Source organism: Salmo salar, chromosome 07, assembly GCF_965601325.2.
Source record: "Salmo salar chromosome 07, fSalSal1, whole genome shotgun sequence".
NCBI classification, from domain to species: Eukaryota; Metazoa; Chordata; class Actinopteri; order Salmoniformes; family Salmonidae; genus Salmo; species Salmo salar.
The window spans coordinates 63,697,572-63,713,431 of NC_138297.1; the positions used below are offsets into that span (position 1 = coordinate 63,697,572).

Genomic DNA, 15,860 nt, shown 5'->3' on the forward strand with positions numbered 1-15,860 from the left:
CACACCCATTGGTCACTAGTCCATCCATACAGACAGACAGAGAGGGGTATTTGACCCGTGTGTCCTCAAGGTTGGAAGACATGACAGTGTTCAGGAGCAGCGTTCCGGTACAGGTATGAAACTCTGAAGTTTTGAAAACCTTAACAGACCCAAATTGAAAGCAATTGCATAAAACTGCTATAGATTTGTTCTACTCCTGACTAGTTTGATAGTTATTATGACCCTACCATTTGTTAAACGTATGATATGTCACGAATTACAATTTCTTATTGCTAACAGCTAGGTGGCTAACACTAACTAGCTCTAGGGGTTAAGTTTAGGGGAAGGGTTAGCTAACTTTCTAACTAGTTGCAACGTAGCTAAAAAGTAGTTACAAAGTTGCTAATTAGCTAAAATTGGCCGTGAAAAGATTCAAGACATTCGTGTTATAAAGCCACCCATCCACCCCACTTTTGTTTTTGCCTAAATTAACCAGTCTTATGTAACCATACCAAACATAACATATTATACTAATTTGAGTTGTCCCAGATTTACTTTTACTTTGCATTCAGGTCAAAGAGCAACATTTTTGTCTCATCAGACCTTTTTCCAAACTTAAAGGTGGGCCTTTTCTCAGGAGTGGTTTCCATCTGGCCACTCCCATAAAGCCCAGATGGGTGAAGTCCTGTACAGACTTGTCCTTCTGGCAGGTTCTCCCATCTTAGCCAAGGAACTCTTTAGTTCTGCCAGAGTGGTCATTGGGTTCTCGGTCAGTTTCCTGACCAAGGTCCATCTTGCCCGGTTTGGTCGGACGGCCAGCTCAAGGCAGTCTGGGTAGTTTCATATTTTTTCAATTTCCCAATGATGGAGACCACTGTGCTCTAGGAAACTTTCAACACTCTTGATATACGGCCCATCACAATTCTATCTCAGAGATCTACAGACAGTTCCTTGGACTTCATGGTATAGTTTCTGCTCTGACATGCACTGTCAACTGTGGGACCTTATGTAGACAAGTATTGAGATGGCGCCGACAGAGACGGTCACCTCGCTTCAGATCCTTAGAAAACTATGCAGTTATTTGTTTTTTATGTATTATTTCTTACATTGTTAGCCCAGAAAATCTCAAGTGTTATTACATACAGCCAGGAAGAACTATTGGATATAAAAGCTATGTCAACTTACCAACATTACGACCAGGAATACATCTTTCCCGAGGCAGGTCCTTTGTTCGGACCTCCACCCTGGACATGCGATCTTATCCCAGAGGCCGACCCAAAACAACGAGGTCGCCGCAGGAGAGGCAGACGGAGCGGCCTACTGGTCAGACTCAGAAGGCGAGTACACCATCCACCGCTTCCGAGCATATTACTCGCCAATGTCCAATCTCCTCAGGAGGCTGAACAAATTTGGCTTGACATCTCAAACCCTCACAAACTTTTACAGATGCACAATCGAGAGCACCCTGTCGGGCTGTATCACCGCCTGGTATGGCAATTGCACCGCCCTCAACCACAAGGCTCTCCAGAGGGTGGTGCGGTCGGCACAACGCATCACCGGGAGCAAACTCCCTGCCCTCTAGGACACCTACAGCACCCAACGTCACAGGAAGGCCAAAAAGATCATCAAGGACAACAACCACCCGAGCCACTGCCTGTTCACCATCCATCCATCTAGAAGGTGGGGTCAGTACAGGTGCATCAAAGCTGGGACCGAGAGACTGAAAAACAGCTTCCAACTCAAGGCCATCAGACTGTTAAACAGCCATCACTAACATAAAGAGGCTGCTGCCAACATACTGACTCAAATCTCTGGCCACTTAAATAAATGGACTTAATAAAGGTATCACTAGTCACTTTAAATAACGCCACTTTAATCATTTCTACATATCCTACATTACTCATCTCATATGTATATACTGTATTCTATACCATCTACTGTATCTTGCCTATGCCGCACACCATCACTCATCCATATATTAATATGTACATATTCTATTCACCCCTTTACATGTGTGTGTATATGGTAGTTGTTGTGAATTTGTTAGATATTAATGCATAGTCGGAACTTCAAGCACAAGCATTTCGCTACACTCACATTAACATCTGCTCACCATGTGTATGTGACCAATAACATTTGATTTGTTTCTTTCAAAATGATGTCCAAACAATTGAATTTGCCACAGGTCAACTCCAATCAAGTTGTAGTGACATCTCAAGGATGATCAAAGGAAATTGGATGCCCCCAAGATCAATTTGGAGCATCGGAGTGGGAATAGTTATGTAAATTAGATATTTCTAGATTTCATTTTCAATACATTTGCAAACATTTCCAAAAACATGTTTTCACTTTGTTATTATGGGGTGTGTAGATGGTTGAGAAAAAAATTATTTCATCCATTTTTAATTCAGGCTGTAACACAAAATGTAGAATAAGTCAAGAGGTATGAATTAATACTTTCTGAAGGTACTATATATTTAAGCAATAAGGCACGAGGGGGTGTGGTATATGTCCAATATACCACGGCTAAGGGCTGTTCTTACGCACGACACAATTGCTATTATAAACTGGTTACCAAAGTAATTAGAGCAGTAAAAATACATGTTTTGTCACATCCATGGTATATGGTCTGATATACCACGGCTGTCAGCCAATCAGCATTCAGGGCTCGAACCACCCAGTTTATAATAGACCTTTACTCCCTCTCACTCACACCGTTGTTGAGGAGTAACAACACACACTTCATGTTAAACGAAACACACTTTATTAAAAAATATCACCACAAATTCATCAACATCCTATTATTAGTCCCCTGGGTCCTTCACGAGGGAAGATAAACTGTGCTCTTCAGACAGGGACATCAGTTATTGCTGAGTAGGTGGTGAAAATTTAAACACTACTCTATTTCTCACTTTCTCTTTCACACTCTCTCTCACACACACAATCACTCAGGTGTAGGGGTCAGCACACCAGAGTTGAGGGGTCAGGGTGAGAGGTCAGTGGACTATAGAGTTAAGGGGTTCAGCACGGATGTTCCCCAGGTCCAGCGAAGAATCTGTGTCCTCGTCAATCTCCCCAATCACAGCACTGCAAAACAGAGGAGAGCAGTTGGGCCTGGGTGTACTTCTGTGTGTTGAAGTCTGATCCCTATCCCTGCCCCCCCCCCCCCCCCCATCCAAAGTGGCCAGTTAAAGTGTCCATTCCCCTCACGGTTTCAGAAATGTTGTCGACACTCAGTCTCTTCACCAATCCAAGTCCTTGATGGGGAGTGAACGGGCACAGTGAGAGGGAGAGGTCATAAGAGGTCGTTTGGGAGAAAGGTGAGAGTTCAGCCAGAGGTCGACATGATACTTACACGTTGTCTCCTCTGACGATGTATAGTCCCAGGACCACCTGCTCCACGCCCTGAGAGGAACTGAACACACGCTCATGACTCTCATCCAGAATCAGGTTGATGGTCTGGTCAAAGCCCTTCAGGGTGCCCTGAACACACAGTCAGTTCAACGGTCCAATCAAAACAGTACACGGACAGTCAGATCAACGGTCCAATCAAAACAGTACACACACAATCAGATCAACGGTCCAATCAAAACAGTACACACACAGATCAACGGTCCAATCAAAACAGTACACACAGATCAACGGTCCAATCCAAACAGTACACACACAAAATCAGGCTTATGGTCCAGTCAAAACCATTCAGACACATACAGATGCACAGATCTGGAGCCAAGTACGGCAGTGAAGTAGCTAGAGCCATACCACTATCATCCGTCCGTCAGATGTAACGATGGCCACTGTACCTGAAACACAACAGCTAAGGAAAACATTTGGTACACTATTTCCAACCTGGTCTCAGGGGTAGACGTAACATATTAAATGTAAATCTGTAACATTCATCATTTGTATAAGTATTCATTTGTGTATGTCCTTCATCCGTCCATGGGCAGCAGGTAGCCTAGTGGTTAGAGCGTTGGACTAGTAACCGAAAGGTTGCAAGATCGAATCCCCGAGCTGACAAGGTAATAAGCTGTCGTTCATTGAAAATAAGAATTTGTTCTTAACTGACTTGCCTAGTCAAATAAAGGTAAAATAAATAATTTATATATGTTACGAAATACAATAAGTATGATATGTTACTAATTCCAATTTGTTGTCGCTAGGCTTGGGGTTAAGGTTAGGTTAAAGGGTTAAGGTTAGCTAACATGCAAAGTAGCTAAAAAAAATAGTAAGTAGTTGCAAAGTTACCAACTTAGCTAAAATGCTTAAGTTGTCCGTGATGAGATTCGAACACACAACTTTTGGGTTGCTAGATGTTCGCGTTATACGACCAACCACCCTACTTTAGTTTTTACTTATTGAGTAACGTACTCTCTTATGTAACCATACTAAACGTTTTGAGTGTCCAGGATTTACGTTTACTATATTACGTCTAGTCTATCACCTCGATCAGACCGACAGCGTCAATGCGTTTTGGTGCATTCATTTCCAATGAAACGCTGCGCTTGCCTTGCAACATTGCGTGGTACATACACTGAACAAAAACAACATGTAAAGTATTGGTCCCATGTTTTATGAGCTGAAATAAAAGATCCCAGAAATGATCCATACACACAAAAAGCTTATTTCTCTCAAATATTTTGCACAAATTCGTTTACATCACTGTTAGAGAGCATCTCTCTTTTGTCAAGATATGCCTATCCTGTAAAGTGGATGGATTATCAAGAAGCTGATTAAACAGCACGATCATTACACAGGTGCCCCTAAAAGGTCACCAAAATGTGCAATTTTGTCACAACAATGCCACAGACTTCTCAAGTTTTGAGGGAGTATGTAATTAGCATGCTGACTGCAGGAATGTCCACCAGGGCTGTTGCCAGAGAATTTAATGTTCATTTCTCTACTATAATGTCGTTTTAGAGAATTTGGCAGTACTTCTAACCACAGACCATGTGTATGGCGTTGTGTCGGTGAGTGGTTTGCTGATGTCAACGTTGTGAACAGAGGGTTATGGTATGGGCAGGCATAAGCTACGGCCAACGAACACAACTGCATTTTATCGATGGCAATTTGAATGCAGAGAGATACCGTGACAAAATCCTGAGGCCCATTGTCGTGCCATTCATCTGTTTTAGCATGATAATGCCCGGCCCCATATCGCAAGGACCCGTACACAATTCCTGGAAGCTGAAAATGGCCTACATACTCAGACATGTCACCCATTGAGCATTTTATTTTACCTTTATTTAACTAGGCAAGTCAGTTAAGCGCAAATTCCTATTTTCAAAGACGGCCTAGGAACAGTGGGTTAACTGCCTTGTTCAGGGGCACAGTGGGTTAACTGCCTTGTTCAGGGGCACAGTGGGTTAACTGCCTTGTTCAGGGGCACAGTGGGTTAACTGCCTTGTTCAGGGGCACAGTGGGTTAACTGCCTTGTTCAGGGGCACAGTGGGTTAACTGCCTTGTTCAGGGGCACAGTGGGTTAACTGCCTTGTTCAGGGGAACAGTGGGTTAACTGCCTTGTTCAGGGGCACAGTGGGTTAACTGCCTTGTTCAGGGGAACAGTGGGTTAACTGCCTTGTTCAGGGGCAGAGCGACAGATTTGAACCGGGGCTTCAATCTTGCAACCTTTCTAGTCCAACGCTCTAACCACTAGACTACCTGCCGCCCCAATCGAGGCATATGAGACCAGGCTGCTATTTCATGAGAAGCTGCACATGCAGCAATACTGTTGAGCTTGCACGACAAATCCATAGTTAGCTTGCTATTATAAACTTGGTGGTTCAAGCCCTGAATGCTGATTGGCTGAAAGCCGTTGTGTATCAGACTGTATACCACAGGTATGACAAAACATGTATTTTTACTGTTCTAATTAAATGTGTAAACAGTTTATAATAGCAATAAGGCACCTCGGGGGTTTGTGCTATATTGCCAATATACCACAGCTACGGGCTGTATTCAGGCACTCAGCTTTGAGTCGTGCTAAAGAACAGCGCATATATCCGTGGTATATTGGCCATATACCACACATCCTCGAGCCTTATTGCTTAAATAACACAGTTGGATGAACATGTACCCATGTTTGGCTTCCAAAATCATTTGTATTATCTTTTATCTAACTAGCGCACAGTTACATGTCATTCTACTAAAAAGCCATATGTGATGCTATTGCTAGCAAAGCTCAATCTAGCAGGCCAAAGCACCCACGCATCAATAATCACGCGATTCATCAGCAACAGTCCCATTCAGGGACTGTTCCAGAATTCATTTAGTTCAAAGGATACGGTTGATGTAGCTCTCGAGGGCAGTCGACATGATGACAAAGACTCGTTCAAATCCGCCGGGTTTATTTGGAAAACACAAACGTAGCTCCACCGTAGATCACAACATCGGCGTGCAGGAACAAACCGGAAACAGCATCAGACCAGACTAGATGATTGCAGACCCACTAATGATTTTGGTGTCCAGAAGATGGCGCCGAATCCACAGAAAATGAGTGTCGCACCGTTCTTTCTACCTCAGTGGTGTCGCCCTACCGATCCATGTTTACCAGACCGCCCTTTCTATGGACAATGGGCCTGTTTGACCTTGGATCATAATTAACTCCTGATTAGTATTTGTAGATCAGTCAGTCACTATTTACCCACAATGCATCATGGATTTGATGCTCTCCAGCCAAAGGGACCAGGGTTCTGGTCTTGAAGCATGGTTTCAACTGCTCCTACAGTTTTGCTTCGGTACTGCAGTTTAACTGACATCAAAAGACAATATCCATAGACGGCCACATAGAGAAGTCAGACTAGAAAATTCCTAATAAGACACTTTAGTCATAACCTTTGTGCACAAAACAGCCATTTAATTATTTGAATTATTTTTTTGCCAGTACTCACAGCTGAAGATAGTGGTCCTGTTGGAGAGCGTCACAGCGTGATGTATCGATTGTGACTGAATGATCTACAAATAATGAGTCGTTATTTATGATGCAAGGTGATTTGTAGATCAGTCAGTCAGCAGTCACCTGCAATATCAAACAAGCCCATTAACGTTTTAATATTCATCCAATGTCTGCTATGTTTTCGGATGACGTAATCGCTACTCCCTTTGCGCATTGAGTGCTAGTGCACATGTGATGTTGGTCGTATAAATCAGATGAAACCTGATCATGAAGAATGTCAGGAGATTAAACTGTCGGACATATGGATGCAGTCTCTAGCGCTCATTATACCTCAGTGTCTCCAACACTGCTTCTGTTTCTATGGCATACTGCACCTGGGCAGGCTGCTGAGACCCACCTGGGCAGGCTGCTGAGACCCACCTGGGCAGGCTGCTGAGACCCACCTGGGCAGGCTGCTGAGACCCACCTGGGCAGGCTGCTGAGACCCACTTGGCTCACTGGAGTGACTTCATCAGAATCTTTCACTCTGAAATACATTAGCATGAATGTACATGATTTGTTGTCAAAAAGGCAGTTACTGACATAAATGACATTTTCGGGATTTAAACGTTTTTATTTCTCACTTCTTTACAAATGTATATGACATTAAATAAGGTAATGTGACAGACAGGGCTGTTGTTGTTATCAAATGCACTGGACTGCTTAAAACAGCAGTGTTAAGGTCTCCTATATCTCGTCTGGTTAAAGACAACAGTCCCTGTCAGGAAGTGAGAGGGGGACCTCCTGAAATACCCATCCACACCATGTAACGTAGTGGTACTACTAGATCTCCTCCACCAGAAGACAGAAGTCTGTGCTGTCAGTCAATAGACAAATAATGTCATCTACATGAGCAGTGTCCGTTCATATAAACACATCCATCAGCCTCCAGTCGAGGTCTCTCTCCTGCCTTTAGGCCAGGAGTGGTGAGTTGATATGGAACAAGTGCTGAGCTTGTAGACAGGATCGGCAAAGTAAACAAAACTGGGATTAAACGGGATAGGACAGGAGTATTCAGGAATGAGAGCGGTCTATTCCAGGTTTCTGGGATACGGTGTAGTTCATTGGTAGTGGTTGTTCTTTGCCAGCTGAAGCCGCCCTAGCCTGGTCACAGATCTGTTAGAGCTGCCTTGCTCCTTGCTCAACTCCTATAGCCAATCGGCATCACAAAGACCATAGGAGTTGTCAAAAACACATCTGGGACCAGGCTACTGTTCTTCCTCCCATCTCCCCTCACTTTCCCGGCCAGGAGGCCCTGAGGTTGAGCAGGATGAGGACGTCGCAGGGGGCCAGGCGGTAGACCCCCAGCTCGTTGAGGGCTGACACAGGGCTGGGCTGCTGGCCCTCTGGGGTCCCTGGTTCCTCCTCATCTTCCTCAGCCTGCCTCAGGACGTCTCGTAGAAGAAGAGCTGAGCCCACATTCAGACACAGGATGACGCAGGCCTCCTTCACACTGAGGGAGGGAGACATGACCAATCATTTTTACCTAGAAATTATTTGACAAGGAATTCAACCCCTGTGCAGGAGATATAATAACCTAAGGAACTACAAACAAACTGGAGGTCTCTTCTAAAGATTACGGTACAGTGGACAATGTTTTCAGGTGATATTGTCGGCAGAATTGCCATTGTATGTAATGGCCCACTCACTGTTTGAAGAAGTTCTCAGGCCTCTTGCAGTAGTGTCCAAACAGAGGGAAGAGGTTTCTTGTCATGTCGAATTGGAGCTGGGCTGCACCCCCCTCGTTGAAGTGGTTATACAGAATCACCTGAGGGAGACAGGTAGCAGGTCCAGAAGTTAATAGAGATGTGATTACCCCAAAAAAACCACTCTATTGCTTCATCCTATTTCTTACGTCTGTATTTTATCATTAGAATTAGTCAGTAGCCATTGTAGTTTTAATGTATTTGAGAACAGATGTGTCTAATGATGTGTGACAATCTAATTACCTTCTTTTAAGTCACTCCAGACAGTAGTATCTGCGAAATCACTAAAAGTTCAAATATTTAATGAAGTCAACTATCTGATTCATTCCTATTGTAGCAGGCCAGCAGTGTGACTCACATTCTGGTAGAGGAAGAGGTCCAGCCTCTCAGCCAGGTCCTGCCAGCCCATCTGGAAGAGAGGCAGACACAGCATCTGCTGCAGCTGGAGCAGGTGGTCCCTGAGACACTGCATCAGAGGACAGGCTAAACTGGACAGGGACATGGTGGCCTGGTCACACTGGGACGGCAGAGACAACCACCTGGGAGGACAAGGATACACGTTAGTGTCATTCTACTTTTTAACATTTTGTTGTTCAATTGGGTATATGGTGGCTGTAGCTGATGATCTGAGCTCTACTAGATTCTTTCAAGAAATCACATTTCATTCCTACTGTCCAGGCCTACTGTCAGCCTGGGCCTAAACACCAAGCAAAGCAAGGCGACAGTGGGTGCCTAGTGTTTAAAACTCCAAAGATAAGACTACATCTTGAGAGGAACTAGATTCAACAGAAAGAACCCTTCCTCTAAGTGAAGAGTGTCTCCACTGACCTGTCCCTGCAGTAGGGCTGGGCCTTCTTCTGTACGTCCCTCATGACAGCCTCCAGTAACCTGCCCAGCATGTCTCCTCTCAGCCTCTCCAGCAGCCCCAGGAGCCCCTCAAACAGAGACCCCTCCAGAGAGGCCAGACGGCCGGACTCAGTGACCCCCAGCGGCCCCAACAACTCCTCCTCCCCCAGGGCCACAGCTGACTGCTGCAGCTGCAGGAAGAACTGAGGAAGAATAGAGGAGGAGAGTAAAGAAAGTTGAACAGCCTTGAAGAAGACCTCTGGAGCAGTGCACCTGACCACACGACTGAACAGTAGTCCAGGTGCGACAAAACTAGGGCCTGTAGGACCTGCCTTGTTGATAGTGTTGTTAAGAAGGCAGAGCATCGCTTTATTATAGACAGACTTCTCCCCATCTCAGCTTCTACTGCATCAATATGTTTTGTATAGCAACAGTGTGATGACTCCGAGGGGCCACGTACCACGTTGTCTCCCCAGTCCCCCAGCACGGTGGAGATGTAGTTGGCAGCGTTGAGAATAGCACAGTATCTAGCGCCCAGCGGGTTACGGGACTCCTCCTTCATCACCTGGGTGAGGCGGATACGGAAGTCGTCCACCAGCTCTCTCTGTAGCGCCAGGAAACGCAGCTGGGCACGAGGGCAGGGGAGGGCACGGTAGCGGTCTGGTAGGGGGAGTATTAGAGATTGAGAGAGAGGAGCAGGGGGAGAAGGAGGATAGTGGGAGGTGGAGGGGGAGAAAGGGAAAGCAGAGAGAGGGAGGGAGAGAAGGGGAAAGAGAGAGAGAGAGAGATAGAGTGCAGTAAGTAAGAGGCTGCCTCAACAGCAGGTCGTCCCTCTACGGCAAACAGAGGGAAGAGAAGTGGCAACCACCAAGACAGACAGAGAGAGTGAGACAGACGAGAGAGAGACAGAGAGAGACAAGAGAGAGTGACAGAGACAAGAGAGAGTGACAGAGAGAGGCAGAGAGAGAGAGTGAGACAGATGAGAGAGAGACAAGAGAGAGTGACAGAGAGAGGCAGAGAGTGAGAGGCAGAGAGAGAGAAGAGAGAGTGACAGAGAGAGGCAGAGTGAGAGGCAGAGAGAGAGAAGAGAGTGACAGAGAGAGGCAGAGAGAGAGAGGCAGAGAGAGACAAGAGAGAGTGACAGAGAGAGGCAGAGAGAGACAAGAGAGAGTGACAGAGAGAGGCAGAGAGAGAGAGGCAGCGAGAGAGAGAGAGAGAGAGACAGAGAGAGAGTGAGAGAGAGAGAGAGAGAGAGAGAGAGAGAGAGAGAGAGACACAGAGAAAGACAGAGAGAAAGACAGAGAGAGAGAGAGAGAGAGAGAGAGAGAGAGAGAGAGAGAGAGAGAGAGAGAGAGAGAGAGAGATAAAGTAGTTAATAATCCTACCAGTGATGACCAGCAGTAAGGTCATGAAGGTCTCAGCGCAGTCTGGAGCCTTGAGTTCGTCCATGTCACTGATGTCTTTGTACTGGGAGCTCCAAGCCCCCTCAGCAGACAGCATGGCATCCACCTTCTCTATCGCCACTACAGAGACACACAGTTGGGATGAGCACACATCACACATTCACTAAATCACATACGCTGACATAAACAGAGTCTAACAGAGAAGTCAAATCCCACATAAAATCAATCTCTTTAGTCAGTCCCAAATGGCTTCCTACTCCTTCCCTTCACCCAAACCCTTCAATGTTTGCAGATCTGTAAGGTCGAAGCGATATGGCGGAAGCTCTGCCAGTACACTGCTTATACCTATCCAGCCCCTTCAGATCTGCAGAAATTGGAGGGTTAGGGCCACGGGGAAAGAGTAGGGAACGATGAGAGATGTTCCACTGCTGCCCCTCTCTCTCTCACTCACTCTTCCTCTCCACAGTGAGCCACTTCTGCAGCACGACCTCGTCCAGCAGGACATGCAGCGCTCCGGGCAGGGTGCTGGGGTAGGAGTGGGTGGTGCGCAGCTCCCTCTCGAACTGCAGGATCTCATCCACCAGGTGGCAGAAGAGAGCGTCGTCGTAGAGCAGCCGTGGAGCATCCGAAGCTAGCTTCTCTTGGGCCAGGGTGAGTAGACCGCGACACAGCTCCACCTGGTGGGGACAGGAGGGATGACATGATACTTCAATAGCTATAACCATTAGATTTTATTATATTCATATATATATATGCTTATATCCTCTCATATGACTGTGGACATCAAGAGCTGCTACGATTGACAGATGACTGCAATGGACTCAGCTTGACATTCAGCTTTGAATCTTGGGGGTGAACAAATACTTCAATGGCACATGAAGTCAGGATTGTAGATGATCATTTAGTGGCTGATCCTCTAACCTTGGCGTTGACGTTCGCTCCATTTCTGTCCAGAATGGGCTGGATCTTCTCCTCCATGAAGTTGGAGCTGTTAGCCATCCACATCAGGACCTGGGTCAGGAACCACTCAGGCTGCATGGAGACAGATGGACGTTATTATTATTCTCACAGTCTCTCTGTCTGTCTGTCTGTGTGTGTGTGTGTGTGTGTGTGTGTGTGTGTGTGTGTGTGTGTGTGTGTGTGTGTGTGGTGTGTTGCTCTAACCTTGTTGAGTGAGTTGGTCTGACGGTTTCCAGTGAAGTGGTATCGAAACCTCTTGCTCAGAGGAAGCAACATGATCTGGACAGGAAGAGACAGGGGTGTTGTCGGGGGCAACCCTACACGGGACACAGAGGTTGGCTTCTCTGATATGAGATCATCACTGAGAAACAGGTTAAAGAATCTGGCCAGGTATTCATCTCAGTACAATGTCTCAATGTAAAATGATAACATCAATATCAGTCAATATCTTAGGAAGTGTGTGGGGAACAGTATGTCTGTGACTGGGAATGTATGAAGTATGAAGCTAGTGTATGAAGAAGTGTGCAGAGTGTATATAATGCACTGTGTCTATAACCCAGTCCTGTCTATACCCCAGTCCTGTCTACAACCCAGTCCTGTCTACAAACCAGTACTGTCTACAACCCAGTACTGTCTATAACCCAGTCCTGTCTATAACCAGTTAGTGTCTATAACCCAGTCCTGTCTACAACCCATTCCTGTCTATAACCCATTCCTGTCTATAACCAGTTAGTGTCTATAACCCAGTCCTGTCTACAACCCAGTCCTGTCTATAACCAGTTAGTGTCTATAACCCAGTCCTGTCTATAACCCAGTCCTGTCTATAACCCAGTCCTGTCTACAACCCAGTCCTGTCTATAACCCAGTCCTGTCTACAACCAGTTAGTGTCTACAACCCAGTCCTGTCTACAACCCAGTCCTGTCTACAACCAGTTAGTGTCTATAACCCAGTCCTGTCTACAACCCAGTCCTGTCTACAACCCAGTCCTGTCTACAACCAGTTAGTGTCTATAACCCAGTCCTGTCTACAACCCAGTCCTGTCTACAACCAGTTAGTGTCTATAACCCAGTCCTGTCTACAACCCAGTCCTGTCTACAACCCAGTCCTGTCTACAACCCAGTCCTGTCTACAACCCAGTCCTGTCTATAACCAGTTAGTGTCTATAACCCAGTCCTGTCTACAACCCAGTACTGTCTATAACCAGTTAGTGTCTATAACCCAGTTAGTGTCTATAACCCAGCCCTGTCTATAACCCAGTCCTGTCTACAACCAGTTAGTGTCTATAACCCAGTCCTGTCTATAACTCAGTCCTGTCTACAACCCAGTCCTGTCTACAACCCAGTCCTGTCTACAACCCAGTCCTGTCTATAACCCAGTCCTGTCTATAACCAGTTAGTGTCTATAACCCAGTCCTGTCTATAACCCAGTACTGTCTACAACCCAGTACTGTCTACAACCCAGTACTGTCTATAACCCAGTCCTGTCTACAACCCAATACTGTCTATAACCAGTTAGTGTCTATAACCCAGTCCTGTCTATAACCCAGTCCTGTCTACAACCCAGTCCTGTCTACAACCCAGTCCTGTCTACAACCCAGTACTGTCTATAACCCAGTCCTGTCTATAACCAGTTAGTGTCTATAACCCAGTCCTGTCTATAACCCAGTCCTGTCTACAACCCAGTACTGTCTATAACCCAGTACTGTCTATAACCCAGTCCTGTCTATAACCCAGTCCTGTCTATAACCCAGTCCTGTCTATAACCCAGTAGTGTCTATAACCCAGTCCTGTCTATAACCCAGTCCTGTCTATAACCCAGTCCTGTCTACAACCCAGTACTCTCTATAACCAGTTAGTATCTATAACCCAGTCCTGTCTATAACCCAGTCCTGTCTACAACCCAGTACTGTCTACAACCCAGTACTGTCTATAACCAGTTAGTGTCTATAACCCAGTCCTGTCTATAACCCAGTCCTGTCTACAACCCAGTATTGTCTAGAACCAGTTAGTGTCTATAACCCAGTCCTGTCTATAACCCAGTCCTGTCTACAACCCAGTCCTGTCTATAACCCAGTCCTGTCTATAACCCAGTCCTGTCTATAACCTAGTAGTGTCTATAACCTAGTAGTGTCTATAACCCAGTCCTGTCTATAACCCAGTCCTGTCTATAACCCAGTCCTGTCTATAACCCAGTCCTGTCTATAACCTAGTAGTGTCTATAACCTAGTAGTATCTATAACCCAGTCCTGTCTATAACCCAGTCCTGTCTATAACCCAGTCCTGTCTATAACCCAGTAGTGTCTATAACAGCGTGTGTACAACCTAGTAGTGTCTATAACAGCGTATGTATAACAGACGATAATGCTAGTGAGTATGTCTTCGACACTGATAACACTATATTGGGGTGAAGGATACGAGGTCTGTAGAGACAGGAGCTGAGCCACCAGTAATTCCAGCTGGCTGTGGAGCTCCTGAGCATTGGCAGGGGGGGAGAGAGACTGGGTGGGAGGAGAGATGAACGGCCAGTGGAGCTGGATCAGCAACTCCTCAAAATCACTGCCAGACAGAGGAGGAGGAGTTCAAAATCCCATTCAGGTCTGAGGGAGCTTGACTTGGGATCATCATAATAACTGTGAATCACCAAGCCCGGTCCTGGAGAGCTACTGGTCCAACACAAATACACCTGGTCAACTAATCATTTACAGTGAATTAGATGGGTTAGTGCCAGGCTGGAACGAAGGCCTGCATGGCTGGTTACTCTCCAGGACCAGGGTTGCTGACCACGGATCTAAATAGAGATCCTAATAACTAACACAGAGTTCTCCTTCTCCAGTCCTTCTGCTCCGGCCCGGCACGCTAACACAACAAACTGCCTGCCCTGTCTGACCCATACATACATACCCAGCCAGTCTGTCCTTAATGATCTTGTGCCAGAAGCGTAGTGTGTCTCTGAGGAAGGCCTGGAGATGAGAGCAGCCAGATTGCTTTAGGCCCACATCTAGACTGGCCATGCTGCCCACCGCCACCACTGCCTCCCATATACTGTTGGTCATCAGACACTGCTGAATGCTGTCACTGTGGGAGGAGAGAACAACATTTAGCAGAACACCTTAACATACAGTAGGATACCATTTTGTGTGTGTGTATTCCAATCAGGTTCCTATCTTTGAATACTGGCAAATATATCGTTCAACTGCAAGAAGAAGAAAATAATAATACTGTTGCTCACCTGAGTTCTTCAATGCGTGACACACACTGCAGGTATTTCATGTGTTTCTCTGTGTTGTCCAGCTGTTCCAGGGTCCGTCCCAGGCTGTCTGCCCAGGGCTGGGCGCCCTGCAGGTGCTGTATCAGGGTGTTGGACAGGACCCTCTCCCGCTGGAGCAAACCTTCCAGAGACACACGGGACTCCTCGGCTGCAGACAGCGCTGCTGCCACCCGCAGCGGCACCGAACTGGACACCGTCAGAACCTGAGAAGGTGGGTGGAGGAAGACCTGTCAACAAGGGAAATGTACGCCCTTAAACTAGCTAGCAGAGGTTAGCTACCTGGATAGATCATGTTTGTATGACTTACGTTAACTAGCTGCTGTCAAGGGGCAGAATAATATTCGCATTATTAACGATTCTATTATTTTTCATGCAATAATTGATACAGCATTGAAAGCTTATTTGCGTGTGCAACATGAAGTTAACAACGCGCTTGCTAGCTACCTGCTCCTCCAGCAACTTGTTTTCCGCTGTCAGTTTCTCCAGGAGCGAGCTAACTTTCTTCAGCGACTTCAGATCCCCTCCGATTTCTTTCTCTATCAAGTCGACAACGTAGTCGGGAAGTGCTCCATCCCCCGCTCCTGTTTCGGAGTCTTCATCATTTGTCGATATAGGGCTTTGTAGATCAGATTCATCACTTTGTCCGTTTTGCTGCTCTGCAGAGGGCGCCGCCATCTTTCTTCTGCGTCTCTTCCACGTCAACAGCACGCAGATGTAAACACAGCACCAAACACAACCGTCACCGGCAATACACACCCTCTAGT

General features: G+C 46.2%; 2 protein-coding genes and 1 long non-coding RNA gene across 5 annotated transcripts; 1 reads left to right on the forward strand and 2 right to left on the reverse strand.

Moving 5' to 3' along the window:
• LOC145880065 (uncharacterized) lies at positions 1–2,135 on the forward strand. 2 transcript variants are annotated; one of them, XR_014392953.1, is made up of 3 exons: positions 1–113; positions 1,202–1,316; positions 1,426–2,135. It is a non-coding gene; the product is annotated as an uncharacterized LOC145880065 (long non-coding RNA). The 2 variants fall into 2 exon arrangements; XR_014392954.1 differs by having other exon boundaries at positions 6–113; positions 1,180–1,316.
• A 593-nt stretch (positions 2,136–2,728) lies between these two features.
• lsm8 (LSM8 homolog, U6 small nuclear RNA associated) lies at positions 2,729–6,631 on the reverse strand. Its single transcript, NM_001141841.2, is given in 4 exon segments — positions 2,729–3,066; positions 3,335–3,462; positions 3,742–3,782; positions 6,264–6,631. Coding segments are annotated over 4 exon segments (291 nt in total). The 5' UTR covers positions 6,295–6,631; the 3' UTR covers positions 2,729–2,975.
• Positions 6,632–7,466: 835 nt separating this feature from the next.
• Positions 7,467–15,810, reverse strand: LOC145880063 (RAD50-interacting protein 1). 2 transcript variants are annotated; one of them, XM_082977884.1, is made up of 13 exons: positions 15,541–15,810; positions 15,058–15,299; positions 14,730–14,903; positions 14,244–14,384; positions 12,033–12,189; positions 11,790–11,900; positions 11,320–11,545; positions 10,851–10,988; positions 9,926–10,125; positions 9,448–9,668; positions 8,978–9,158; positions 8,563–8,681; positions 7,467–8,366 (listed from the first exon to the last, which is right to left on the reverse strand). In XM_082977884.1, the coding sequence occupies exons 1-13, from the start codon at positions 15,769–15,771 to the stop codon at positions 8,147–8,149; spliced, it is 2,361 nt and encodes a 786-aa protein (XP_082834010.1). In that variant the 5' UTR covers positions 15,772–15,810; the 3' UTR covers positions 7,467–8,146. The 2 variants fall into 2 exon arrangements, with proteins under 2 accessions (XP_082834010.1, XP_082834009.1); XM_082977883.1 differs by having other exon boundaries at positions 15,058–15,323; positions 15,541–15,806.
• Positions 15,811–15,860: the final 50 nt, after the last annotated feature.

Coding starts and splice junctions, on each gene's coding strand:
- LOC145880063 (XM_082977883.1), bottom strand. CDS start 15,771: ATGGCGGCGCCCTCTGCAGAGCAGCAAAACGGACAAAGTGATGAATCT. Junction 14,385..14,729: donor ATTAAGGACAGACTGGCTGG/GTATGTATGTAT, acceptor TCTGTCTGGCAG/TGATTTTGAGGAGTTGCTGA. Junction 11,901..12,032: donor AGACCAACTCACTCAACAAG/GTTAGAGCAACA, acceptor GTCTCCATGCAG/CCTGAGTGGTTCCTGACCCA.